This window comes from Podarcis melisellensis (genome assembly GCF_964234715.1).
Source record: "Podarcis melisellensis genome assembly, chromosome: 16".
NCBI lineage: Eukaryota > Metazoa > Chordata > Lepidosauria > Squamata > Lacertidae > Podarcis > Podarcis melisellensis.
This window is the reverse complement of record NC_138533.1, coordinates 20,036,492-20,064,422: the sequence shown is the minus strand read 5'-3', so window position 1 is coordinate 20,064,422 and position 27,931 is coordinate 20,036,492. Positions and strand designations below refer to the sequence as shown.

The 27,931-nt window shown below is 41.6% G+C and overlaps 2 protein-coding genes across 2 annotated transcripts in view; both read right to left on the bottom strand.

The window, feature by feature from the left end:
- Window positions 1-27,931, bottom strand: part of SPRING1 (SREBF pathway regulator in golgi 1) — a 268,478-nt gene that overhangs the window by 119,370 nt on the left and 121,177 nt on the right. The gene's annotated exons all lie outside the window — the stretch shown is intronic.
- MED13L (mediator complex subunit 13L) overlaps window positions 1-27,931 on the bottom strand; it is a 164,112-nt gene that overhangs the window by 123,352 nt on the left and 12,829 nt on the right. The window contains exon 2 of the mRNA XM_081892192.1: window positions 7,507-7,744. Within this exon, the coding sequence (XP_081748318.1) occupies window positions 7,507-7,744 (238 nt within the window). The remainder of the gene's footprint in view (window positions 1-7,506; window positions 7,745-27,931) is intronic.

The window sequence follows — 27,931 nt, the reverse complement described above, 5'->3', positions numbered from 1 at the left end:
AGTTGGAAGGGACAACAAGGGTCATCTAGGCCAACCTCAGATCAAGATTCTCACGCTCTACCAATTGAGCTATCCAGGAAGCTCCAAACCACAACACTAGAAGAACAGCCTTTACGGTAACTATTTGAGAACTATGTGTGCTGCACTAGGTTGCTCATTCTCTGTTCTTGGAAAATGAGACAACCTGCTGTCCCAGGTAGAAGAGAGAGAGAAAAATGTTTATCTTGGGAAAAGGTCACCCAACTGCTAGCATTCAGGAATTGCAAGTCAACGAGAAAATCCACAATAACATATTGGGAACTGTATTGAGGGCAGAGGGATAATTTCAAGCACTACCAGGTAGATGGGACGTGGGGGGGGGGGCTGTGGGTTAAACCACAGAGCCTAGGGCTTCCCAGTCAGAAGGTTGGCAGTTTGAATCCCCACGATGGGGTGAGCTCCCATTGCTCGGTCCCTGCTCCTGCCAACCTAGCAGTTTGAAAGCATGTCAAAGTGCAAGTAGATCAATAGGTGCCGCTCCGGCGGGAAGGTAAATGGTGTTTCCGTGCGCTGGTCTGGTTCGTCAGAAGCAGCTCAGTCATGCTGGCCACATGACCCGGAAGCTGTACGCCGGCTCCCTCGGCTAATACAGCGAGATGAGTGCCGCAACCCCAGAGTCGCTCACAACTGGACCTAATGGTCAGGGGTCCCTTTAACTTTACCTTACCTTAACCTTTACCAGGTAGATAGATACAGCTACAATATATCTACACACATTTTTAATGTAACGTGCTTTAAGGATCCTTCCTTCTGGCTCAAAAAGCTAATAACAAATGCAATATTACTTCAAGAGCTCAGGCCAAACTACAAAAAGGGTACCCATCTATTATCCCTTCCATGGCTGATTGCAATTTGTGTGGGGGACACTTTTACAGCAAGGAAAAAGCAGTAGATGCAGAGAATTACGAGTTAAATCCCCCAACACCACAGTCCTGGTCCAATTCTCTGCTACTAAAGTTGGAAGATCCAATCCAGATCTGCATCACAAAAGTGGGGCTTGCAAAGCACCACAAGTCAGCTGACATGGCTCAGCATCCAAGTCCCAAAGTGCAGAGTCCAACAAAGAGTTGGACTGCCGTGGTGGGCTGAAACCAAGTAGAAACCTGAAGATGCAGGCTCAGATCCTGCTGATGTGAATCCACAGAGACTACAAAGAATAAATACCTTTCTGCTGAATAAATATCAGCCCCTGCCTTTGGCAACTTCTGGGCACTTGAGAAAAGGTTAAATGGCTTGGTTTGTGTCCTCACACAGTGGACAGGTTGCCAACCAGAAATCCATAGTTTCATATCAGAGATGAGAACTGTATGATCCAGGAGTTTTGGATTATGCACCTGGATAGTACTTTTTACACTATAAAGAGTCAGCTGCCAACACAAAGGTTTAAGAGAGAAGCCATAGTTGAGTTGCAGAGCATCAACCTCATCCCCACAAGATCAAAGATTCAGTTCCCAGTGCTTCCAGTTAAGAAGATTGCAGACAAGGGGACTAGAAAAGACCCCTAAAGTGCATCTGGCAGAGGGAATAAACTGCACTGGGTTCACAGATCACCAGTGTAGTGCCCATGGATGTTCGTATGCCAGCCAGAATCTTCTACTGAATCCACATAAGGTCTCAGTATATATCCCCTCAAAAAGCCACAATGCCAGAGACCATTTGCACAACGTATGTGAGAACATATGATCCGAAAATATAAACCCAAAACCACCTTTATTGTGACCAACTAAAATGTCAATGCAAGTTTAGTTATAAGGCAGCTTTCTGTTTAATTATGATAGCAACCATTTAGCATACACACCTGATCTGGAAATGTATGAAACAGAAAGTTGGAAACTTCATTTAAAAAAAAACACTTTTATTTCACAATTGCACTGATTAAAATTAATCTAATCCTGATTAAGATGAATAGAAGCTGTAGAAGAGCACTATAAAGTTGACTAAAAGTATTAGCAGATTCAATGTATTCGTCCCCCTGCCCACATGTACCCACATGTTGTCTAAATTCACACACAAATCCATAGTGGGGGTTTTATAAACTAGTGCCTTTTAGCAGACTGAAATGAGGCCAAAAATGTATTTTTAAATCCTTTGTGAATTCCCTGCTCTCATTTCCTGAGGAAGGAAGTTAAATATACATGTATGGAATGTGCAACAACTGTACTACAGATGGCAAAAAAATAAGATGTCCAGGAAATGCCCAGCAAGCTACACAACGGAGGTTGTGACTCTCGCCAAGTAACAGCTTTTTCTGCTCCCAAGATGTCAACCAGATGTTGAAGTAGCATAAGGGGGGCAGAATATAATTAATGTGTAAGAGGTAAGCCCTTGGCTTAATACAGCATATTTTGGCATGCTAACAGCCATAAACTAAGCTTGTCAGAGCATAAGAGCCCCCAAACTTTCAGTCCTGAATATGTGAAACAATAATAATAATAATATGCTGAGGACAAGCTCCTGATCATTGAACAAAAGATATTCTGGGAACGCCTAATTTAAAATTTGTACCTTCAAGATGGGGCTCAACCCAACCACTTGGACACACACACACACACACACACACACAGAGAGAGAGAGAGAGAGAGAGAGAGAGAGAGAGAGAGAGAGAGAGAGAGAGAACACGAACTACTAGCTGGAATTACGATTTCAATGTGAAAAGACTACTCAAGGGCCAAAGGGGGGGGGGACCACATTTATGAATGCAGGAGTATTTCCCAGCACTTGCAAGCTAGATACCAGCCACAATCCTTTAATGCTAGGGAATATGAAGAGAGCCGTATGCTGCTTCTTGGATCAAGCTTAAACAGTCATGCTAGCTCCATATGCTCACTTAAAAGACTACTGGCTGCATGTGCATACAACACAATCTAGGTGGCTAGTGATCCTGTCTACCCCTCCCTCCTCTTCATGTTTACCTAGTGTAAAGTTCCATTTTGTAAGCTGTGGGAGGCAGGGATCTCCCTTCTTGTATTCCATTAAGCACACTGGAGGGATTATATCACCAATATATTTGAGGGATTTATGCCCCACCCTTCAATAAGATTTCCAGTTTATAACTGTAACGTGTGTACAGTACATACATAACATATATAATAAATGACATAGTTTTGTTTTATTATGCACTCTGTATTCTCATTTGTATTTTTGTGTTATGAACCACCTGGGATCTTCAAATGAAGGGTGGTATACAAATTTTAATTTTAATAATAATAATAATCGTTCACAAATAGTGGTAACCCAAGATCAGAAACAAACCATGCTTTACCGCAAACATTGTGCCTGCTTCACTTCTCCCTTTTCCAAGCCAGAAAACAAACCATGTAATGGCTGTCTTACCATCACATGTGAACCAGCACTTGTGGTGTGCTTCTTACAAATGTTAAGCCAAGAACAAATCCTGGCTTTTGCTTGTGGTTTGTTTGGAGAGACACAAACCATGAGCACTGGTTCATACATAATTGTTAGCCAGCTGCTCCATAATTGTTTCTTACCCAGGACAATGAGGAGGAAAGAAGGCACAAATGATCGGAACGGTGTCGGTTCATAGCAAATTTCTACTATGGCTTATCAACCTGACCAGTATAAATGCATAGTCCTTAGAGGAGTTGAAAGTTAATATAAGTTTTCTGTTTTTTTCCCCTTAAACTTTAAACAATGTAAAGAAGTATATGCCATTTGAGTTTTAATGGCTCATATTTACAAGAAGTCCAACAATAAGGATTTCCAAAGCAACACTTTGACATTGTTTTAATATCATCAACAGTAAGGATACTTTATTAATTTTTCCCTAGTCAAGTATTTCAGCTCAGATGCTTTGGGGTTTTTGACAAGCTGAAGGTATTTGTACAGCATGTAAAATTAACATGGTAAAAAATAGCAGTGCTTACTAGATAGAATTTCAAATGTACCAATGTACCAATTCTGATCCCAATCAATTTAGGGCTTTTCCACTCCAGCAAGAAGTCAAAGAAGTGCCAGTGTCTATGGCATTGCATGGCAAAATTGCATTCAGACTGGTGTCCCCTATAGGGCTTTCCTCCTAATCCCAAAGGCCAAGGCAAAAACTAAGAGGTGCTAAACCAGAGTGCAGTCAATTCCCATACCAGAGATTTTCTTCCTCAGCAGCACAACCTGACAATACACAAGGTTCCTTTCAATTCAAGCCTACATTCTTCTCCTTCAACAAAATTAACCTAGACATCACCGCTATCCAATCTACTTTTGGTTTTTCCCCTTTTTCTTTTACTGGACGCTTAAGTTCAAGGTTATTCTTGTATTTAGGTAAATCTGAAACAACGGCAGGTGCTAAGATTCTTTCTTTTGAGACGGAATGAGGAAATACAAAAGATCATACATGCACACAGCGACAGAGTCAACTCCCCAGATGTTACATGTTTTCCAATTTACATTTAACTCCAGAACTAGCAAATATTGTAATTCAGTTACTTAAAGCATTGCACATAAGCCAGAGACATCTTTTTTTACGGCAGCAAAGGAAACAGGAGGCGGAGATTTCCTTCCAACAAGATGATCACCAAACACACTTAAGCCCCAAACTGCACTTGAAAAATAAATAAAACTTGTTTCATAAAGAGAAAACATATTATTGAAGCTTATCTGGGTAAGTAGGAATGTCACCAATGTCTCCACTCCAAACAGGTGCCTCATAAAAAATTAAGAGCCATGGAATTGCTTGATGCAGCACTTCTGAGCCATCGCTTTAATTATACATGAACGCATTGCTACCTGCATAAAATAGGCCAAGAGGCACGCAGAAATCATCCCTGCTCTGAGATTTCTCAGGTTCCTTGCCAAGTAAACAATCTGGTATTCGTGGAGGTACGCATTTTGTAAAGACCCAAGAACGACAGCGCTGACATGTTACAAAGCAGGGTTAAGGGGGGGGGGGAGAAAAACCCACAACCTTGCTAAACTTCCATGACCGCAGCCCAAAGACAATACAGCACACAGCAACCAATTAGGCATTGTGGAGTGCCATGCATATTTTACTAAAAGGACGACAGTCACTGCCTTTAGGATGTTCCGACTATGCAGCTTACAAGTTAAACAGCCTGCTTATTTATTTATTTATTTATTTAGCTGTCTTGGAAATTTTTTTCCTCCATTCCACTCTTTAACCAGAGTTTATTTATATACCGCATTTTGCTGAAAGCGGTTCGGCTGGCAAAGACTCCCCAAATGGGTTACCAATGAACGATACTAGCAATATAAAACTGTAACAATAATCAATAAAACAAAAAAAGCAACAAACAGTCAGATTATAACCAAGTTTTTTGTTTCGTTTTTTAAGAGAATTCAGCATACGGTATGCGCGTACACATTAGAAAGCCTGACAAATAAACATTTTTACCGGGCATCAAAAATAAAAGGGAAACCAGGAAAATTTCACAGAGAAGGGAGTTCAATAAAAACGGAGTGATACAGCTAAAGGGGGATGCATCCTTGGGTGTTCACCTTCTTTATTTCAGTTTTGTGGAGCTCAGAGATGAGCATTAATAGCAAGGCAAGCTTGCTATTTTAGCTTATGAGACTAGCTAGTTGAACCCTTTCTGTTCATATGTAAGCAGCATGCAGAGAAAGAACAAAGAGTCTAAACGTGTGAACCAAAAATAGCCAAGCCAGCAAATTGTCATAGAAAACAGAAAAAAGAAGATGTACAAAAGTTGTTGTTTTTAAGCAGATTAAGTTCCTCCACCTGGCCACTAGGCACTGCGTTTCCACAGCACTCTCTAAGACCAGACAAATTTTATTTAATTCCTCCTACTGCCCCATTTGTTTTAGTCAGTGTTTGCCTGGGAATGGCATGACAACGCCAAATAGGCATCTTCAGAGCCTGCTTCAAAAGCAATAGAAATTTCTTATTTATGTTCACATTCATTATTATATATCATGACACTAGATTCGTTTTTACCTCCACCCCACATATTATCAAAACATTAGTTGATGTGTTAACTAATCTCTATTTCTGGACAGCTGGGGGTAAGCAGTATTTACAATGGTTTTTTGTCCACAAATTGGTGTAGTAGCTTCCCTGTCCACAAACTGCCGCAATCGCCAGCAGTATCCAAAATTCTGGTCCAGGATGCTTGAAAGCATGCACTGTTTTTCTACCTAGCTATGTGAAATTTAACATTATAATTGCCATTGTTCCTATTGGGATAAATTAGAGAATGAAAACAGCCCAATGAATATTGGTAACTGCCTATAGATTAGTGCTGCACTGAATTTTCATGGTATCTTATTATCCCCGCAAAAGAAGTTGCAATTTGGTTTCGACATAATTTTTTTTATAAAAATCCTACCTTCACTCTTTCACATCTGTTCACAGCCACTGACCCCCAGAACACATCCTTGCCCTTGCCTCGGCAATAAGGCCAACCATACCCTGCTTTCCTATGCTACAGTAGCAGGGTTTTTTGCCTACCAGTGCTACATGCAGGATTTTTGCTCCCAATTTTTTTATTTAGAACATTTGTTGGCAACCCAATCAACGAAGTCCTCTGGGAGGTTCACACACAGCAGACAATATGCAAATTAAACCATAAAAAACCAATTAATTTTTGACCTAAAAACCAGCACAAACAGTGAAACAGCAATTAAAACCCCGAAAAATCAAAATGTTCCAAGTGGGGGGGGGGGGAAGCCTCAGAGATTTTTTTAAATTTTATTAAATACATAAAGACCTGCATGGCACCAGGTAAGTGCCAGGTTGACTCTCATCAGGGAGGGCATTCCATAATTAAGGTGCCACCATCCCTGTTCCAAACGCTCAAGGTGCAAGCTAAATAGAATAATTCTAAATTGAAAAGTACATCCCCCAAGGCGAAGGGGAGGAACTGGTGGTGCTCTGGCTAGTGGAGATGTGGAAATAGATGTCCTTTATCCATACTGAGGCAAACTGTGCTCCAATGTGATGAAGTGGAAGGACGCTAGACATCTTCCTTGCATCTTATAAATGCATCGCAAGATCTAATACAGGCTGGAGGCCTCCATCTTTCTTGGAGATGGTGAAATCCTTTGAACAGAATCCATGATGTCTTTGGGCCCTGTACACTAGTTCTATTGCCCCCTTGTGGAAGAGGGTTTCAATTTGCTCCTCTAGAGGAGATGGTGGTGTTACAACAGAAAATATAGTTTCTGTACTGCCTCATTAGGTTAAAAAGACGATGCAAAAAATAAAGTCTCTACATTATCGAATAATATGACCATTAGGTCTCTATGCTCTTCATCTGCCTATTTTAGTTCAATACGTGCGTTTACACTTGTACTCAAAAATCACCAACATTACCAGTATCCTTACATCCAATTTATTTCTGGTCTGGGGTTTCATTCATATATTGAATTCGCAGCTTTTAATAATTTTTTCTGTACACAAGCACTGAAGACCACACAGAAAAGAAACGTTCACTGTAGAATTAGAGCAAGATGGAGAAGGGGGAGAATACTTACTGTGTAGCTCACGATGTATCACATCTACTAAGTTTGGTTCATCTCCCCACCAGAATATCCATAACTCCTTACAATCAGGTTTGACATCACGGCGCCAGACACAAAGCAGATTGGCCTGCAGACAGCGGATAAAACTCAGAAGGATGGGGTCATCTTGAGCAGGGGCCGAGATAATGGGGCCACAATCTCCATGGCCTTCAAAGTTATACCTACGCCACTTGATGCCAGTGAGTTCCGCCTGCAGGGAAGAAAATCAAGAGAGTATTAAAACCTTTGCAAGTAACTGATATGCAAGTTTGCCAACTTATTTTAAAGTTCCTTATTTTGAATCTTAGTTATCTAGAAAATAAAACAGATTTTAAAAATCAATGGAACCTGAGTTAGCTTTAATCTGATTGGACAGTTCCTCAAATACTTCAGATTTTAAAAGAAACCGAAACACTAGCATTGCTCTTTCTTAAACTTTCAGTGCCTCTTCAGAAGAGAGACCATTGTTGTTGATACAATAGATGTTGGATAAGTCTGCAAAAAATGAATAGGCAGAAGCTTAATAAGAAAGCAGATTTTCATACAAGAGAATACAGCAATACCTCATTTTTTGAGCATCTTGGAAGCTGAACGTTTCGGTTTTCAAACGCTGAAAACCCAGAAATAAATGCTTCCGTTTTCAAATGTGCCTTGGAAATCAAACGGCTTCTGCTGTGTGTTTTTCAATTTTCTCCACCGAACTTGCAGCCAGTCTTTTAGGCCTCGGTTGTCGAACATTTCAGAAGTCGAATGGTCTTCCAGAACAGATTACACCCAAGAACCAAGGTACCACTGTACTACGCTTTTAAAACTTACCATGCTTTCTTTGTAGGGAAATAGGTATTTCTCCTATCAAAAGCACTAATAGAAATAAGACCCACGGAAACCAACATGTAAAGCACTTGCAATTTAATATGCAGGGGTATGGCTGAACTGTTTGTTATTGCTGAAAGCTAAGATTCTATATAGAAATCTAGCAGTTCCTCAAACTCCCAGGCACTGCCAACTGTTGCAAACAGAATACAGGATAAAAGTGGATGCCTGATCTGGCTCTGTCTGCACATTATCACAAAACAGAAAACAAAACAAAAAAGGGAACCCTATCTTATACCAAAGCTCTTTTATCTCAAGCTAGTGTTTTATGTTAATAAAAAGATGAAATTTAAAACATTCTTCATTTCATTTCAATCTGCGCCCTATTCTATAATTACATTTTAAACCATTTTGGTTTGACAAGCTCCTGCATCAATGCCCAAAAATATGTAGCTGCTACTAGCATACACAAGATTAAAATATGCAGGATAACTGCACAGCCTGTTTATATTACAGAAATGTAGTACCACATATCTTAATCATTAAAATCTATTTAATCCATTGTTTGAATAAATAAATATTTCAAAATCATTTGGCAACTTAGGGAAAAAAATATAAAGCAGTCCTCTGCTTTCAGCAGCTAAGAAACATTTTGGAGCCCTTGTTCTGGGTATCTGCATACTGCCTACTGACAAGAGAAATATGAATGAAAGTGAATTCATACTGATTTATTATGTGGATTATTAAATTGGGGCACCTAATGACTCTGTTCCCTCATGGCAGGCACACATACATTATCTTTTTCAGAGCAGTTACTTTGTTAATTTACTATTTATTTATTCAATTTGTTGCCTACTTTTCATTATAAAATAATCCCAAAGCAGGGTACAATACTAATGAAACCAAATAGACTCATATGATCTATCAATAAACATATAAACAAAAGACAGCAAGCTGGCAAGAGCACATACATCAGGGGGTGGAGAACTAGACTGTTGGGGCAGATCCTCAGTTCCCCAAATCCCTGTGGTCAAGCTTTTACAGGTGGGCAGTCAAAGCTCAAAGTGGCTTGCTAACATCAGTTCCGTGCAAAAATCAAACTGAGGGTGTCCCCTTACACCAGGGGTCAGAAAACATTTTCAGTGGGGGCCGGTCCACTGTCCCTCAGACCTTGTGGAGGGCCAGACTATATTGGGGGGGGGTGAACAAATTCCTATGCCCCATAAATAACCCAGAGATGCATTTTAAATTAAAGGACACATTCTACTCATGTAAAAACATTCCCGGACTGTCCACAGGCTGGTTTGAGAAGGCGATTGGGCCGGATCTGGCCCCCGGGCCTTAGTTTGCTTACCCATGCCTTACACTATGTGTTGGGCCGAAAACAGACTTAGGCAGCCCCATTCTCCTCATGGTGTAGGTGTCCCAAATCCCTAACAACCTCCATTTCTTGGATTCATAGAATTGGAAGGGCTCATAAGGATAATCTGGACCAATATCTTGCAATGCAGGAATCTTTCACTCAGTGTAGTGCTCAAACCCACAGCCCTGAGATTAAGAGACTCGCGCTCTACCAACCAAGCTATCCCTCAGGGCTACAACATCACCTGAACAGGCTCACTTAGGAAGGTTGCTGGGCACTGGTGTAGGCAATATATAAGCAGCATCCCTTTTCTGTCTATAACCCAGGACCAAAATTCCTGCACTGCAACACAACACAGAGAACAGTAGTTGCTATAGCTCAACTGGCCCAGCCCTGTCATCTGACCTCTTCCTCCCATCTCAAGAAGCAGCCATTTCAAGCAGCAAAGAGGAAGCATTCAGAACATCTTTCTAATTTTTGGCACCACCACACTCTTAGTAGTATATATGGGGGGAAATAGTTTGCATTCTTAAGCAGAAGTTTCGCATCTGTATACACTGCAGTAAGCCAGGTGCCTAGGAGGTTTCCTGTCCTTCTAGGCGGGGAGAGAAAGGAGCTCATGCTGTATGCATGAGGGGAATCATGGTAAGGAGGGGCACAAACGCACCCCTCCATCTTGTGTGTATGCTGTGGGTATTTCTTAATAAAGGACAAAAGCAGGCAAAAATCTACACGAGGCCACTGCTAGACAAAGGCGTTGGTAAATACTAATATCATGTAACGGTATCTGGAAGCAATAAACTATGTTGCTAAATGTCTAGAGTTTCTGCTCCTTCCTACCCCTGCTGTCACACAGAGAGAAAGGAGAGAAAGGAGAGAGAGAGAGAGAGAGAGAGAGAGAGAGAGAGAGAGAGAGAGAGAGAGAGAGACCAATTTCAGGAGCAGGGCTGGGTGGGGGGGGGGAGTGAAGGAGGAAGAAGCAAAAGCTTTGGCAGTAACAAATGGGGACACACTGAGGACAGGACTTGCCGGCAGCTGCCTTGATCATCCTGGGGGATTCCATCTTCTCAGCGAAGCTAGTTGCTAACTGTGGCTATACAGCCAGTCCCATAAACCGCAGGACTATATTTTAATACAGTGGTACCTTGGTTCCTGAATGGCTTAGTTGTCAAACAAATCGGCTCTCGAACGCCACAAACCGGGAAGTGTGTGTTCTGGTTTCCGAAAGTTTTTTGGAAGCCAAACATCTAACGCGGCTTCTGATTGAGTGCAGGAGGCACCTTGGTTTTCAAACCATTTTGGGAGTCAAACAGACTCCTGGAACAGATTAAGTTCAAGAACCAAGATACCACTGTATTCTGAAACCACTGCAGGACAGCCTTCCAAATCATTTTGCTGTGTAGTCCTCCTCTGCTTACTCCTTCCTTCCTCCCATCACTCCTTCCCAGGTGATACTGCTAGTCCTAAAGGCTACTGGCATTACTACATGGCAGTCCAGGAGACCATGGACACAGCTCCTCACAGGGAGATAGAAAGAAACCAATCTGGTTTCCCATTCAGGTGCTCAGTCAAGGACAACTGTTGCCCACCTCAGAATAACATGAGGTTAGAGACTCCATCTACATCCACCATCCACAGCTGACACTGCTATACAGTATTTGTTTTACATAAGCAGTTCCAATAGCCTCTCATATTTTTCTGTCTTAACAGGCAGGGATTGAATGTGGGATCATATGAGTCCACAGGATATGCTCTTCTATGAACTATGGCACCTCCTCAGTTCCTCCATTCTATCATTCTGCTTTCACGATTATTTTGAACACGACCAAGTACAGACATAAAAGAGACAAATCTGACACCATTGCAAAAAAACACAGCAAATGCTTCCAAAGCCGACCCTCCCCCGCCCCCCGCCGCTCAGTCATACTGAAACTTAAAGCTCAGAATTAATGTTGTTATTTCCAAAAATACTACTCCTCAAGCAAGAAACTGGAGCCCTACCCAGTGATGTGGATTTTCCAGAAAAAGTTGAAGATATTTTTCCAACGCCCTAAATCAATTGGGTTCTAATTTAGCATGCTTCAATTATGCATACTTCTGCTTTTAATCCACTCTCTTCACAAAGAATAGAGACTATGCAAGTAGATATATTGCCTCAAAAAAGTTATTCAGTCTGACAGATAGTGTATCCAACCATTCTGTTACTAATTAATGGACTTCCCTGTCTTCTTCGCCCTCATATGCCTCCCAGAGTTGCTCAGATTTGGGGGTGCACAAAGGGGTGCAGAGGGGAGGAGAGGAAGGAGATGTCCCATTGCATCCGTGAAAATCTGGGGTGGCAAGTGTCCTCAACAGTATGTCACCCAATCTATTTTTAGAAATGAGAGAATTTAATACACCATCTGATATACAGGGAGAAAGAGGATGTCTGCCCCAAATCACTAGTTGCATTTTTTCCCCTTTCTTTTGCTTTTCTTTAACTTACAGTGAAAATAATGGCCTTACTATAACAGGACTATTCCTAAGGCTTTGTATTTGAAAATACCCTTTCAAATTTTCAAATTCCTACAGACACCACCCTGGCAAACCCTATAAACAAGAATACTGTACTACTGTCAATTTAAACCAAAGCTGAGCTTTCTAGTCACATCACCGAATGTGAAATGCTACATTACTAATTTCAAAACTTGAAAGCACAGTATTTTAACTTCCATCTGGCTCTTCCTGCTTCTAATGAAAAACTGAGCAAGCTAACATGCTTGGTGAGTGCTGAAATGAGCTGGTTGATACATGTCATCTGAGGTATGCAAAAGCTGCAATCCTAACAACACTTAATAGGTAGTGATTCCCATTGAAATAAATTGAATTTATGTCTGAATAAACATGCTTAGGGTTGCAATGTGAAGGTGTTATTTTACCAAGAATGTTCAAGTACTGTCTCCATGGTCTAAATGTAACTCAAAACTGAATGTACAGAGAATATGCCTCCTGAAAATGAATTATGAGAAAGGGGCTCCATTTCAGGGAACTTTTTCAAGAGGTGGGGAAGCCTTCAGGGGCACAGAAGTAAATTTATGGAGTCCAACGCATTTTTAAAAATCTTGTGCCTTTGACCTCCAACTCTGATGCAACAGATCCTGTTGGTTGTGCCCAAAAGTTCCCCTGTAGGATTCCTCCCAATTTTCTGCCTTCCCATTTTTCTGTTCAAGTTTCAAACACCAATATGCATGTCCAAAATAAACTTTATAATAAAGCACACGCAGCCATAGCGCAACATTCAGAAATTGTCACTGTCATGCTATGCACCTCAAGAGAATCCTCAAAATGCTAGACCCTTGAAGGTAACAGTAATGTGGACTTCTTACTTGAGAGCCACTATCAGATTGGGTATTCTTATGTTTCTCCTCCCATCCATTAAACTGCTTTTGGCCCTTCAGGAGAGGAAGTCAATTTTCAGCATGTGTCACATGCACACATTCACAGAAACAGGACAAATATTTGACTCCCCTTCATCAAAATAGGATTATGAGACAGCTCACAGTATAAACACATCAATAAAACCAATGAACACAAACAAAAATGTGGAACGGTACAAGCAATCTACAACTTCCTATATCAATACAGCAGTCCACAGAATCAACACATAACCCTGCCACAATCTGTAAAAGAAAAACATTTGATTCTGCATTTTGCAGCATGGTAACACAGAGATCTGGGACGCAGGTGGCGCTGTGGGTTAAAGCCTCAGTGCCTAGGACTTGCCGATCGAAAGGTCGGCGGTTCGAATCCCCGCGGCGGGGTGCGCTCCCGCTGCTCGGTCCCAGCGTCTGCCAACCTAGCAGTTCGAAAGCACCTCCGGGTGCAAGTAGATAAATAGGGACCGCTTACTGGCGGGAAGGTAAACGGCGTTTCCGTGTGCGGCTCTGGCTCGCCAGAGCAGCGATGTCACGCTGGCCACGTGACCCGGAAGTGTCTTCGGACAGCGCTGGCCCCTGGCCTCTTAATTGAGATGGGCGCACAACCCCAGAGTCTGTCAAGACTGGCCCGTACGGGCAGGGGTACCTTTACCTTTACCTTTAACACAGAGATCTGAATAGGTCCGTATAGTTAAAGCTATGATTTTCCCAGTAGTGATGTATGGAAGTGAGAGCTGGACCATAAAGAAGGCTGATCGCCAAAGAATTGATGCTTTTGAATTATGGTGCTGGAGGAGACTCCTGAGAGTCCCATGGATCTTTGCAAAAAGATCAAACCGATCCATTCTGAAGGAAATGAGCCCTGAGTGCTCACTGGAAGGACAGATCCTGAAGCTGAGGCTCCAATACTTTGGCCACCTCATGAGAAGATAAGACTCCCTGGAAAAGACCCTGATGTTGGGAAAGATGGAGGGCACAAGGAGAAGGGGACGAGAGAGGACGAGGTGGTTGGACAGTGATCTCGAAGCTACCAGCATGAGTTTGACCAAACTGTGGGAGGCAATGGAAGACAGAAGTGCCTGGCGTGCTCTGGTCCATGGGGTCACAAAGAGTCGGACACGACTAAACGACTAAACAACAACACAGAGATGCACATACATTCAAGCTGCCAGAAGGGGCTCATAAGGTGCATCCATCCCACCAAAAGCTTCCTCCCCAAAACAACCAGCATGCAGACAAGTCACCAGAAGCATTACTGGGCTGTAATCTCATCAGGCCAGGTATATTCTGAATTGCCTGCCCTGAACTTGTTTCAACTGCAGCAGAATTTCTGCCAGTTAACTTTGAATTAGACATGTATATGATCTGAAGGAACTAATAATAAGTGAAAGATAAAACCTGGAACCGCTATTTCAACAAAACCAAAGTAAGTAGGTCAGGAGTAAAAAATTAACAAAAGGTAATGCCTTTTTTTCTCCAAGCAATTTTTACCCCCACAAAATCTTGGTTTGCCACCACCCCCTATCCTTTGAACACACACTAACTCAAACCCACTTTAAAGGCAATGCACATTTTGTGAAAAGATATACACTTCAGTACCACAAATTTCACAGCAAGAGAGCAGGCTATAGTGCATGCAAAGCTACACTTGGGCATTAAGAATAAGTCCTCATTTTGGTTTTTAATTATGCGTTTTGAGAAATGTTCAGCAAAATGACTTTCTGAAGCAAGCATTTATCTGTATCATGCAATCTATGAATTATGTGCCCAAAGCTCCAAGCACTCTGTGTTTTGAAGCAATTTAAGTCATCAGCATAACAAATTTTACCAGTTGTACTGGAAGTACTCTGTGACAAAGTTCTTGCAAGTTATCTTTCACCCCAATAGCTGACCAAAGCTATATATATTACTCAGCTAAAACTCACAAATGAAAACTGTTTTCCTGTTTACATTAACTGAAGGGGAAACAATGTTATTTCAATGCAAGAATTGCCCTTGTATGACCACTCAGAAAACCACACTTTACCCAATAAATCTCTTTCATTTGTAAGCAAATATAACCAAGTTGGTTGAATGCTGTTTTCATTACACCTCTTTGTGTACAGCTTACTTTCAGCAGAGTTTGATGTTTTATTAACTTTTGAGTTTTCTGCAATTCTAATGTGACCCTGTACAATTACTATCCACTGATTTCAAAATTTCCTCTACAACAGCAGTCCACACTTGTATCCCACAGGACATCACAGCATGGCATATGTGCAACATAGTGCTCTGGTTCACATATCACGCTAAAAAAAAAAATTGGCACAAACATGTAAGCACACAGGTGCTCCTTCCTGCTCCTCCTCCTGAGCCCCACAAAGGTGAACTGTAGTTTGGCTTAACATGCCATCTGAACTCAGGACTAACCATGTGCTGTAACAAAGATTTGTTCTTGGTTTATGAATCATGCTTTGTGATGATGATGATGATGATGATGATAGCAGCTAGAACCCCACATTAATCTATAAACTGAATTAAAGCTTTCTAACCAGTATGTTGAGATAAATGACTTTTCTAGACAAAAATCATTTCTCAAATATATCTGTTCAGTAGGAATCTGGGCCTGCTTCAACCTGCATGCCATGAGTACCTCATTTTTGCTTTCTACTTTTGGGCTGCCAAGTGAAGCACGGAGTGGAAAGAAGAACACAAGAAAATAAAAAGAGCAGTGTACAGGTTCTTCTAACCCAGTGGTTCTCAAACTTTTTTCTCTGAACCACACTTTAAGAACAAAAATTTACTAGCTCCACACCTATTTTTTTATTGCTAAGAAATACATTGGAAAAGAATAAGAAACAACTCCTTAGCAGTGCTTGATTTATAACATAGAACACAACTACTTTATAATATGATCATGGGACACCCAGAAAGAATAAAACAATGCAGCTACATAGGAAGACAAGTCGTTCCCAAAATATAATTATAAACGAGACACTTACATATGTACCTTAAGTATGCTTACAAACTCAATTAGAGGTGTGAGTTCGCTTTTTCTCATTTATATTAGGTCTAATTTGAGATCCGCAAACTCTCATCTCCTCATTCAGACAAAGAAGCCTTTCTCTTTTCTGATCTTTCAGATCTGACAGAGTTGAAAATCCCTGTTCACAACAGTATGTCGTGGAGAACTATAGACTAGCAAATGCTCTTGAAGAGAGTTGTAGATGTTGCTATCCAAAAATACATTGTTGTTATGTTATGTTATGTTATGTTATGTTATGTTATGTTATGTTATGTTATGTTATGATGTTATGTTATGTTATGTTATGTTATGTTATGTTATGTTATGTTATGTTATGTTATGTAATGTTATGTTATGCTACAGTGGTTTTCAACCAGTGTACAGTGGCACCCGGGGGTGCCTTGAGTGATGGTCAGGGGTGCTGTGGGCAACATGGCCTCTGACCCCCTTCCCTTCCGTCTCTAATGCCGTCTCGTGTCTCTGCCTCCCAAAGTCTTGCGCAGCTGTTTGTTGCAACAGTCTCGGCTACAAACTCTGCAAGCGAATGGTGCCACTGGGGCTGGCCAGGGGGTGCTGGTTGCCAGGATCTAAGGCGGCCTCAGAATAAGCAAGCAAGTGGGTGAGGAAGCCCAGCCAGCCTGCCAGCCCTTGCTGTTGGGAATGGACAGATAAGGCCCAGGCCCCCAAGGGGCAGTGTGAGGAAGCACCTCTCTTTGGGTGGGGGGCAGCTCAAAGACTAGGGGCAGTGGCTGCCTGGAGGGTTCCCAAGGAGAGGAGAGGAGAGAAGGCTGAGAGAACACTCCCCAAGGGAGGATGTTCAAAAAAGGGTGAGAGGCTGCCAGCTCTGCAGGCAAGGGGTGATATAACTGGGCTCCTGAGCCCCACAGGGGTGCCGCAGAAAGAATAGAGTTGGTCAAGGGAGCCATGAATTCAAAAAGATTGAAAACTTCTGATATACTACACTACACTGAAATGTTTAAATGTTTCTTAGATTGCCCTTGAATCTCTCCCCACCCAACTTGTCATCCTCTCATGCTACATCCTTTGAGAACCACTGTTCTATCCCAATACTTGACAGAAGAGGACAAGATTTGCAAGCAAGTAGTCCCTCCTGAATGGAAAAAGCCTGCCAAAATTCCAGACTTCTATATTTCCATATTTCAGCTGTAGCCCTAAACCCACTTACTTGGGAGAAACCACCACTGAACTCAAGGGAACTTACTTCTCATTAAATAGGATTGTGTTGTTAATCTTGTAACCTGTCATGGGTGTGGCTGTTAAGATCCTTTATGAAAATATTTGAAAGATACTCCCTCTAAATAGGGAAGCTATTCACTCTACAGGTTTTTTAAAAAGGAAAGCATGCAAAATGTATACAGTATCACTAAGAGATGAAAGGATTGGTTATAAGAATGAAACAACAGTGTAAATAACATACATGATTTTTGTGGGCAGATTTGCATCATTGTTCAGGAAACACAGGAAGTAGTATCAATGGAAAACATGATTTAGGATTGATATCAGCCTTTTTCTTGCCAATTTAAAATCATTGATTTAAATCAATCTACGGTAATCTGCAGGTTAGTCACCCTTTCTTTATTAGAATTTCAGAAAACAATCAGTTTAAGTGTACACCAATGAATAATCCCTAATCTTGAAACAGTAGCGGCAGTCTGAGACTCCACCAGTCAACCATCTCAGCAAGCAGAATTATAAGAATGAGATTGAGGACATACGTCCATATAGGATTTAAGACTGGAAAAGATTTACCACTTCCAGTGCCTCCCAAACAGATTTCAAAGATTACAGGATTAATAATGCAAAATTGAATATTCTAAAGAAAACAAAGGCTCAGATTTACTTTCAAAAGCACCAGTGTAAACAAAATCCTAGAACTGAAACATAAATACAAGGTAGCATCCAGGTACAGTGTAGGCCTACCATCGTTTATATTTGTGCTTGCCTCTAGCAAAGGCCAGTAATAGTGATTTGTAACAAAACCAGCAGCTCCCAGTACTTAACTGCAGGCTACAGAATAATCAAAGCAGCACAAAGATACATAATCCACACCCAGTCTTAATCTTTTAGCAGCAACCCTGGCATTTTTCCAAGAGGCAGGTGGTATGCCATAGGGCATGAAGCCCAAACACATACACGCTAACCATTTGCTCCTCAAGTAGGAAAGAGTGAGGATTGCCCCCATTTGGAAAAGAGAGCTATCATATTCCCAGAAACTGCCATTCTGACACCAGAATCCCATTTCACTAACCTGATGATTGCAAAACAATGTCTACAACCACTGTGCTTATATTTGGCATAATTCAGACTGCAGTCGTAAACACATTCAGCCGATGTGAAGCCCCATTGAACTCACTAGGGATTACTTCTTAGTCGTCACAAACAGGACTGTCCTGTCATTCTACTTTCATCATTCAGATTGTGTAATTGGAACATACGAAGTCCATTATCATATAAGAAAAAGTCATTATCTATAAAAATGAAGTTTACATGGCTTCGTAACAGCAATGTAATCTGTTAAGAATTCTTAGTAACTTGATTGCTACCACTGCAATAACAACTAGTTTCAGCAATGTAGACCAGTAAGCAATTTAGTATAATAACTGAAATGATGGTGGTAGAACATGACTTGCTTTTGAATAAGAAAGCTACTGCAATATAGGGAAAAACTGCCTCTTGCAGACTGCAGCCTAAGAACATCCCTCTTCAACAGCTGCTCTTTTGTAGAATTTATTCAATAGTATTTGGTAACCTCCCATTTAGACTTCTGCAATGTCTACTGTATGAGGAGGATGGATAAAAATGGAGGGGTTTTCTTAGTATAGATTTTTTTTAATGTAAATGAGATTTTCATTTCTATAATAAATAGGTTAAATAGGGAACAGGTAAGTCTATGTCTGTATTTAAGATATAACTATGTGAATGAAAAAACCAAACTGATCATTTCTCAAACATGAATATTCACACACTACCTACCAGACAAACATATTTCCTCTTCACCTGAGAAATATATACACTGCTGTCGTCCACCCAGTAACAATCATTCCTGCCCTTAGTTTGTGCTTATTACCTATTTTTGTGATGGCAGGCCTGGGCTAAGTGCAGGAAGGAGCAACACTGGAAAGAAGAATGGAAAACAGCATTGTGCAGTGTTCAGATTCTATGCCCACACTTCAGCTGCATCGCTTAAGGTTACAAAAAGATTGCTTTCTTCTTCTTCTTCTTTTCTCTCTCTCTCTCTCCACACACACACACACACACACACACACACACACTCATACTTTTCCTGTCCTCCACTGGGCATAAGGAGTCATCCAAAAGGACAATCAAGGCAAACACAAGCCTGAAATCAAACTAAAATGGATCGAGATCAGATTTTCAATCTCATTCAATAATTCCCACAGTTGCACATTATCCACACATTCAAGCACATTGCCCAGAAAAGCATACGTACTCTTCTCCTCACAGAAAATTTGTTTCTAACCTGAAAGGCAAACGTTTAATCAGAGAAGTGATCCCAAATAAAAGGGAATTTGTTCCCTTTCCACATTTCTTTTTCTCAGACCTTTTTATGGTCCACTAGAGTTTCTACTCCATGACCTATATCTTCTTCATTCATGTTTCTCATGCAAAGCAACATCCACTACACTGTGGAAGTCCTTGTGGGCCAACTTATGGAACAGTGGTAATATTCATTCTCTCTCTCTCTCTCTCTCTCTCTCTCTGTGTGTGTGTGTGTGTGTGTGTGTATGTGTTTGTGTGTGGTTCTTTGGATGCAAGCCAGTGCATCTCAGGAACTAAACCAGCCCCAGGGCAAGCAGAAACCAGTTTCAGAATCGGCTAAAGTATCGGCACACCTGACAAAGCAGTTCATGTCCCTGTTAACACTAAAATGCCCGCTTGTAAGACAAAGTATTTGTTAAGGCGTTTGGCAAAATGACAAATAATTTGTCAGCGCTCTATAAGTGCTTGTAAGTGTATTTAAGTTCAAAACAGTTATCAAATTTATAGCAATGGCTGACTGGGTGACAAAGAATGGGCATGAAAACTAGAAGCAGGCTACTCGCCAGGAACAGCCAAACAAAACTTTGCAGGACCGTGGGCATTAAACTTTAATCAATTGCTACTGGAAGCATTTTTACGAGCCTTCCAACAGAACTGAACTATTTCCAAACTTTACTTGAAAGAGTCTGGATGCTAAAGCTTCCTACCAGGTAAACAAATTTCACATAGGCACAACCAACTCATTAAGTAACTGCCTTAGAAAATATTATAGGATTTTGAAGCTAAGAGTTCACCAATCATTTGGCAACCAATAGAGTTTAAGGTTTCATTACCATTTTATATTTTTAAAATTATCATTGTAAGTAGTGTATACTGACCTTTTCAACAAAACCCACTTTTTCTAAAAATAGAACTACAATGAGCTTACTATGTACTTTAGAGACCAGATCTGTAAAATCATGTGAATATTAGAATTCTGTAAGAAGGGCTCTGGGCTGTTCTAATTTTAATCATCATCATCATAATCTTATCATTTAATCCCTCTGAATTGAAGTGTCTTTAGAGGCATTTGTTCCACGCTCCAGATAGAGTGGACTGAGGAAAAAAGCAAATACAGTAGTTGAAACAACAGCTTATTGTGCAATGCAAACCAGTGAACTTGTCAGGACACCAGAGAAACTGCTCCACCCAACGCAGGCAAGCTTCCAAGGTCCTACTGCTTGGATCATAAGCATAAATTCTACAGGTGTGGGGAAACAGGAAGCTGGGAAAGTCACTCTCAAGCTGTACTGGATGGTCGCACAAGTTACCGTAGCTTTGCAAATAAGGCCTAGCAGGGAGGGTATCCCCAGGTGAGCATTTCCTCAGCCCGTACTTGCTAGAAAACAGAGGAGGGGGGTCATTTTCAGTCCAATGGCTATATTCCCTCACAGGCAACCTTCTAGCTGACACGTGCCAGGGGCAGAGGCAAAAGTGGGTGGAGCAAAATATGTGACAATTATCTTTGCACAGCCTTCATTTTAACCCCACAAAAGCTAGCAGTTTCTACAGTGGGGAAGGGTTTGATAGTTGAATATGCAAACCCCACAGAGAAAGGTGAAGAAACGTGCAGGGCAGGCTATTTCTCACTATTTTGTAACAAGACTCCTACCAGTTTAAAGCATTCGCTAAAGAACTTGTTCTGTTGTCCTAGTCTCATAAGTAAAATCAGTGCTTTTTTTCTTTTAAAAAATATTTAGGGGTACTCTCATTTTCCTATTCATATTGAAATAATGCCCCTCAATGAGGCCAAACTTAAGATTCACAAAATGTTTAGGGGTATGCGTACCCCCCAGAAAAAAGCACTGAGTAAAATATATACAATGATTTTGGATTCAGGCCTGCGGGTGTGGGGAGGTAAAGATTTTTAAACAACAAAATACCTGAAGAAGAGTGGATTCGGATATTTAACAATGTGTCAATTAGGCTGATTAGTGCTAATTTGAAATATATATATTTGATTAAAAACATTTATTAATGGCACCTTACTATAGTAAAATATACACAAATGTGACAGGTAAGTGTTGGAGATAGAGTGTTAAGGTTTGTTCAGATATGCAAAGGCTTTGGAGATGAAGTGTTAGGGAGAATTAAGGAAATATCATAAAAAGTACTTAGCAGGATAAGTAGACACTACAGATTTAGAATCTGAAAATTACACCCATCCCTGAAATTTTAGAATAGCATTAAAAAAATGGATATCACACTGTAAATGACAATGGTATCTTTTATTTATATATATATATTTATATATATATATAGATAACTAACAGATTTATTGAATCTGTTCATAAACTTCTGGAATATTAAATTTAATGATAAGATACAACCATATGTTTTCTATGCTGCAACAACATGCTGACTTTATTACTGCTTGGTTTATCATATGTACAGTACTTAGCAGCATATTTACTGCAGTAATTTTATATGTATTATTTTCTTATGGTTATGGTTATGAAACAAAATGAACAAAGCAAGCATTTTGAAACAGCAGGACTTCTTTGATAGATCATTTAGCTGGTTATTATAAGTGGAAAAATAGTATTACAGCTGGCAGAAAAGAGTTTTGTTAAGCAAATGCTCAGCGCGTTTTACAGCCTGATCAAATGCATGCTTACTCAGGCAGCAATGCTTACTTCCAGGTAAGTATGCATAGTACTGAAACCTAGAAGAAAGTTGTGGAGCTGCCAAAGTTTGTAGACAGAAATTTTACAGATTATTTTTTTCTTCTTAACAGACTTTTACACACACACAAATGGAGGCAATTTTGAGAGACTTGAATGAAGTACATTAAAATCTGGTTTCATAAGAAAAACTGAAGAAAGAATACAGCTCAAAATTACAGCTTTTCCAACCCCTGTGGACAGAGTTTCAATGATCTAGCTTGGAAAATGGCTACTGAAAAGTATACTATAACCAATGAAGCCACGCCACAAAAAGGGGTACATCTCTAAGACAGAATTAGAATTGGGGGGGGGGTTGTAAATCAGTAGATCCAATCTGCTGCTTGATGCAGGATGTCTCCTACTTCTGGAAAAGGGTAGAATTCCTTACTCAGTGTTGAAATAAAATGTTTAGACAAGAAACTCAAACAGTCAATGCTGGCCAGACACTACACTTTCCCCACATTTTGAGTTATGTACCCAAAAATGTCAGTGTAATATTTGAGCTTCAAATACAAATACTGTACAGTGGTGCCCCGCAAGACGAATGCCTCGCAAGACGAAAAACCCGCAAGACGAAAGGGTTTTTCGGGTTTTGCGACGCTTCGCTAGACGATTTTCCCTATGGGCTTGCATCGCAAGACGAAAGCCCATAGGGAAATCTCGGGGACCTTTTTTTTAATGCTGGCGGTGGGGAGCAAAGCCTTTTTCCCCCCTCCGGACTTCAGAAGAGGTCCAGGAAGGCCGGCGGGGGCGAAAGGCTTTGCTCCCCACCGCCAGCATTTTAAAAGCGGTCCGGGATAGCAGGGAAGCGCTTCCCGCTATCCCGGACGGCTTTTGAAGGCAGGCAGGGGGGGCAAAGACTTTTGCCCCCCCCCGCCCGCCTTGGGAAGAGGTCCTGGACCTCTTCCCAAGGCGGGCGGGGGGCAAAAGTCTTTGCCCCCCCTGCCTGCCTAACCGGGGGCTTTTAAATCGCCCCGGGACTGTCCGGGGCGATTTAAAAGCCCCCGGACGGCTTTTGAAGCCTCCCCCCGCCGCCCGGCTTCGGGGCATCGTCCCGATGCCGGGCGACGGGGCGAGAAAGCCTCCCCCCGCCGCCTGGCATCGGAACCATGTCCCGAAGCCGGGCGGCGGGGCGGGAAAGCCTCCCCCCACCGCCCGGCTTCGGGGCATCGTCCCGATGCCGGGCGGCCGGGCAGGAACGCCTCCCCCCGCCGCCCGGCTTCGGGGCATCGTCCCGATGCCGGGCGACGGGGCGAGAAAGCCTTTCCCCGCCGCCCGGCATCGGAACCATGTCCCGAAGCCCGGCGGCGGGGCGGGAAAGCCTGGGCGCGCTTGCAACTCTCCGCAAGGAGCGCGCTGCTTGCGGAGAGGTCCGCGCCTGTCCTGGACCTTTTCTGAAGGCAGGTGGGGGGGGGAAAGTCTTTGTCCCCCCTGCCTGCCTTCCCAGGGGCTTTTAAATCGCCCCGGACAGCGGAGAAGTCCTCCGCTGTCCCGGGCGATTTTAAAATGCCGCCCGCCAGAAGAGGTCGGGGGAAGGCGGTTTCCATAGGAACGCATTAATTGATTTTCAATGCATTCCTATGGAAAACCGTGCATCGCAAGACGAAAAACTCGCAAGACGAAGAGACTTGCGGAACGAATTAATTTCGTCTTGCGAGGCACCACTGTATATAATAAATATGCAGCCTTTAAAAGGGAGAAAGGAAACACATAAAGTGAATTTCATATTAAATGCTCATGTAGTTATCAACCCACATTATTATACATAACTTCATTCCATCAGATAAAATAGGTATGTGTTTTGGCAATACATGTAATGTTGCTATCAGGATGGAACTGAACTTAACAGCTGGCTAACAGAAAGTAATAGCTGGCTACCGAGATCAACCATAATTTCTCCATCCTGGCCTTGCCATTTTACCTGACTTGGATTTAATGAAATCACTGAATACTGAACTGGGCAATTATTTCAATGCTTAAGGTGCTAGCCCTGCGTTAGCTGAAGTAGTATTTCGGATTCCTGGACACCCAGGTGACAAAGACAGTTTCCAAACCATACAAATAAGAAGAAGAAGAAGAGTTTGGATTTGATATCCCGCCTTTCACTCCCTTTAAGGAGTCTCAAAGTGGCTAACATTCTCCTTTCCCTTCCTCCCCCACAACAAACACTCTGTGAGGTGAGTGGGGCTGAGAGACTTCAGAGAAGTGTGACTGGCCCAAGGTCACCCAGCAGCTGCATATGGAGGAGCGGAGACGCGAACCCGGTTCCCCAGATTATGAGACTACCGCTCTTAACCACTACACCACACTGGCTCTCCTTAGCCAGAAGCAGAGAAAGTTACTACTTTGATATGGCATTTAAAAAAAAATCATTTTGCACAATAAAAGTTAAAGCTTACACTAGTATATATAGTGGAAAGAGGTAGGAATTTGTGCATATCCCGCTATACATAAAAAGTAATGCATCACACAGTTGATACATGCAGATGCCCAATTTGCACAAGCACTCTGCACGCACCCTCCTTTTTGTGAGGGAGAAAACTGCCAGGAGCTCGGCCTACACTCGAGTACATACAGTACACACAAATTGCACATCACCAGCATCACGTTACCTTTGTAAACACAGTGAGAAGAAAGCCATAGCTCAGTGGAAGAGCATATGCTTTGCATGTAAAAGGTCCCAGGTTCAATCCTAGCCTGTAGTTAAAAGGGCTGGAAAAGATTCCCATCTGAAACCCTGGAAAGCTACAGCCAATGAGTGAAGACAATAATGAGACAGATGGATGAACTTGGTATAAGGCGCTATGCTCCTACAAGATTTCCAGACAGTGAAAACATTATTTGTCCTCAGTTTCAGTTTAAGAAGGGTGGAAACGAAAAAAGCAGGGCTGTAATAATTTGTTCATTAATCAGATATAGTACACTGATTTTAAAATCTTGTAACTGATTTAAAAAGTGTTCGCTATATTGGGTGACATTTTGCTACACAGTACAGGTTTACTCAGATACATTCTATTATTAATTTGAAAGTTCACAATTAGATGGACCAGGTCAGTTATTTTAAAAATTATCAGTAGATCTACCACAATACCACCACCAATAACAATAAAAATAAAAAGTCACCAATTTCAGCAGAAAGAGTGTCCTGCAAATCAGAACTATACCTAGATGTTATGGTTCTGCATGAAATTAGCAGGAGTAACACACAATTAAATCTGCTGTCCTCAAAGAGCTTTTTAAAAATGTTTCCTCCCACTTCCACACCCACACCCACACCTTCACAGGGAAGGGCTGCAAGTGGCTCAGTGTTTGATCTCCTGATAATTCCCTACACCTCTGCTCTCTTGCCATTTTTAGGCATTTGCATGTAGCAAGATGGCTAGCTATTGAACAACTTTTAGGAGAAAGGAAATTGTATTTTCTGTAGCAATACTTAGCTCCAAGAATTGCAGTCATCTCATCATGCAGTGCCACAAAAGAGAATGTTCTCAGTCCCCATTTTAGCAGAAAAACTAGAAATGCAAGAATACACATTACAGCCTGCCTGGCCTATGGTCCCTAGGATATCAATCTAACAACAGCTAAGTGCTTGACCATGCACTTAAATTCCAGAGGTTTCCATGAGTGATCCCAAACAGACAAACCCAACATGTGCTACTGTTGGTTGTGCCCAATTATGCATTTTGAGACTAGAATACATCTAGCAAACTGATGTTAGAGACATCAATACAACAGAACTACTGTAAGAAGACTTTAAATAACCTTTAGAAATGGGGGAGGGGGGAACTGCTGCATTGGCAATGATCCAGGAAATGGCTCCGAGTCCGACATGCAGTTAAGACTGCATTTTCAAAAGAAAACTAGAGTTGCACAGCATTCCAGCATCTTTTTCTAGAACTCTTTTTCAACGCAGAAAAAAATTCTATTGTAATATAGTAATTAGGTCAAAGTTACATTCCACATCAACCAAATTTGATACAAGAGAGCCTGAGAACTGTTCTACCATATGTTAACTCGAGGGGGGGCACCAACTCAACAACCATGACAGCCTTTTTAAAAAAATAAAAAAATAAAAAAATAAAAAAGGAAGCCATTAGCACTACAAAAAAAAAAGGTTATGAAGCAAACTGTGTGGGTACTCTTTGAAGCGGTTTCTGCGAAATAAGCCAGCCTGGCCGCTCCCACCTGCCAGTGTTTTCGGCCAATGTGTGAAGTCAGATCTGTGATTGATAAGTGAGTCGGACATCAGGCAATAAGAATCCCTGGATTCCCAAAAAGCTTTTGTTTTCCCCTCCTCTTTAGAGCACATTTCCTGCTTCTGTTTTATTTTCTAGTAGTCTTTGGAATCTCCCTAGTTTGCTCTTCCTTTTTTCCTAGCAACCGGGATGCATCTTTCCTGTGGGGTGGTTCATCTGAGATCAGGTACACACAATATGTTATTTTCCGCAAATACTACTAAGCAATCAAGTGTGGGTGAATATTAAAAAGAAAGTCAAACGCACAATGTGAAAACTCTGCAATGAGCCATATCGCCTGCTGTGCAGGAGGTGATGTCCAGGAACTCATTAAGAATTTACTACATAGCTAACTTACAGTAAAATTGTATATATATCTACTTCAGAAAGAAGCCTCTTTATGTTTAATGGAGTTAATGGGCACAGGATGGCAGCCTAGGCTTGGGTTTAGGACTGGCATGAGGGGGAACAGTGCTCATGTGCCTTTAACACCTCTATCTCCTCCTCAAGAGGTCCAGAGGGTGGCAAGAGAAGAACGGGCCTTCTCTTCAGTGGCTCCCCGTCTATGGAATGCTCTCCCTAGGGAAGTTCTCCTGGCGCCTTCATTATACACCTTTAGGCACCAGAAAAAAATGTTCCTTTTTAACCAGGCCTTTGGTTGATCTTATTGACATCCAACACCCTTTCAGAATGTGGCGGGGGGGGCGTTACTGGGTTCTTGCTTTTGGTTTGATTTTATATGTTGTGGTCTTGTTGTGAATCGCCCTGAGACCTCCGGGTATAGGGTGGTATATAAGTTGAATAAGTAATCATCATCATCATCTCCACAATCAGGACTTTGTGTTATGCCACGGCAGCCATTTTGTGTTATGCCACACCCCCAGGGTAGCCATTTTCAAACTGGACCCCATAGCACTTGAAGCGTGCCCACTTGTTCAAAAATGTTGACAACCCCTGAGCTAATTATATATGCATCATAATGGGAGCATTCATCAGGCTTAACTTTTTTTTACAAAATACAGATGCAAAAAAAATGCAACGTAACAAGGTGCAAAAGTCATTAGCACTAATGTTGTGTCAAGGTACCCTGAGTGCATTGTTATTTTATTTTTTTTAATTAAAGATTTTCTTGATTTACAGAAGTATGTGTAATGTCTCTCGTTTTTTCCCCATGTAACATCCCTGAGTGCATTGTGAGCCTTGGATTTGGTCTTCAGCATGAACACTGAAATGAGATCCCAGTCCTATCTCACACTCCTGCTTAGCTTTCTTCATTTCTTCTGTCTAGTTTTAGGTGGCAAAAGTTGTTTTGCTATTGCTATTTTTAAACAATATGGAGC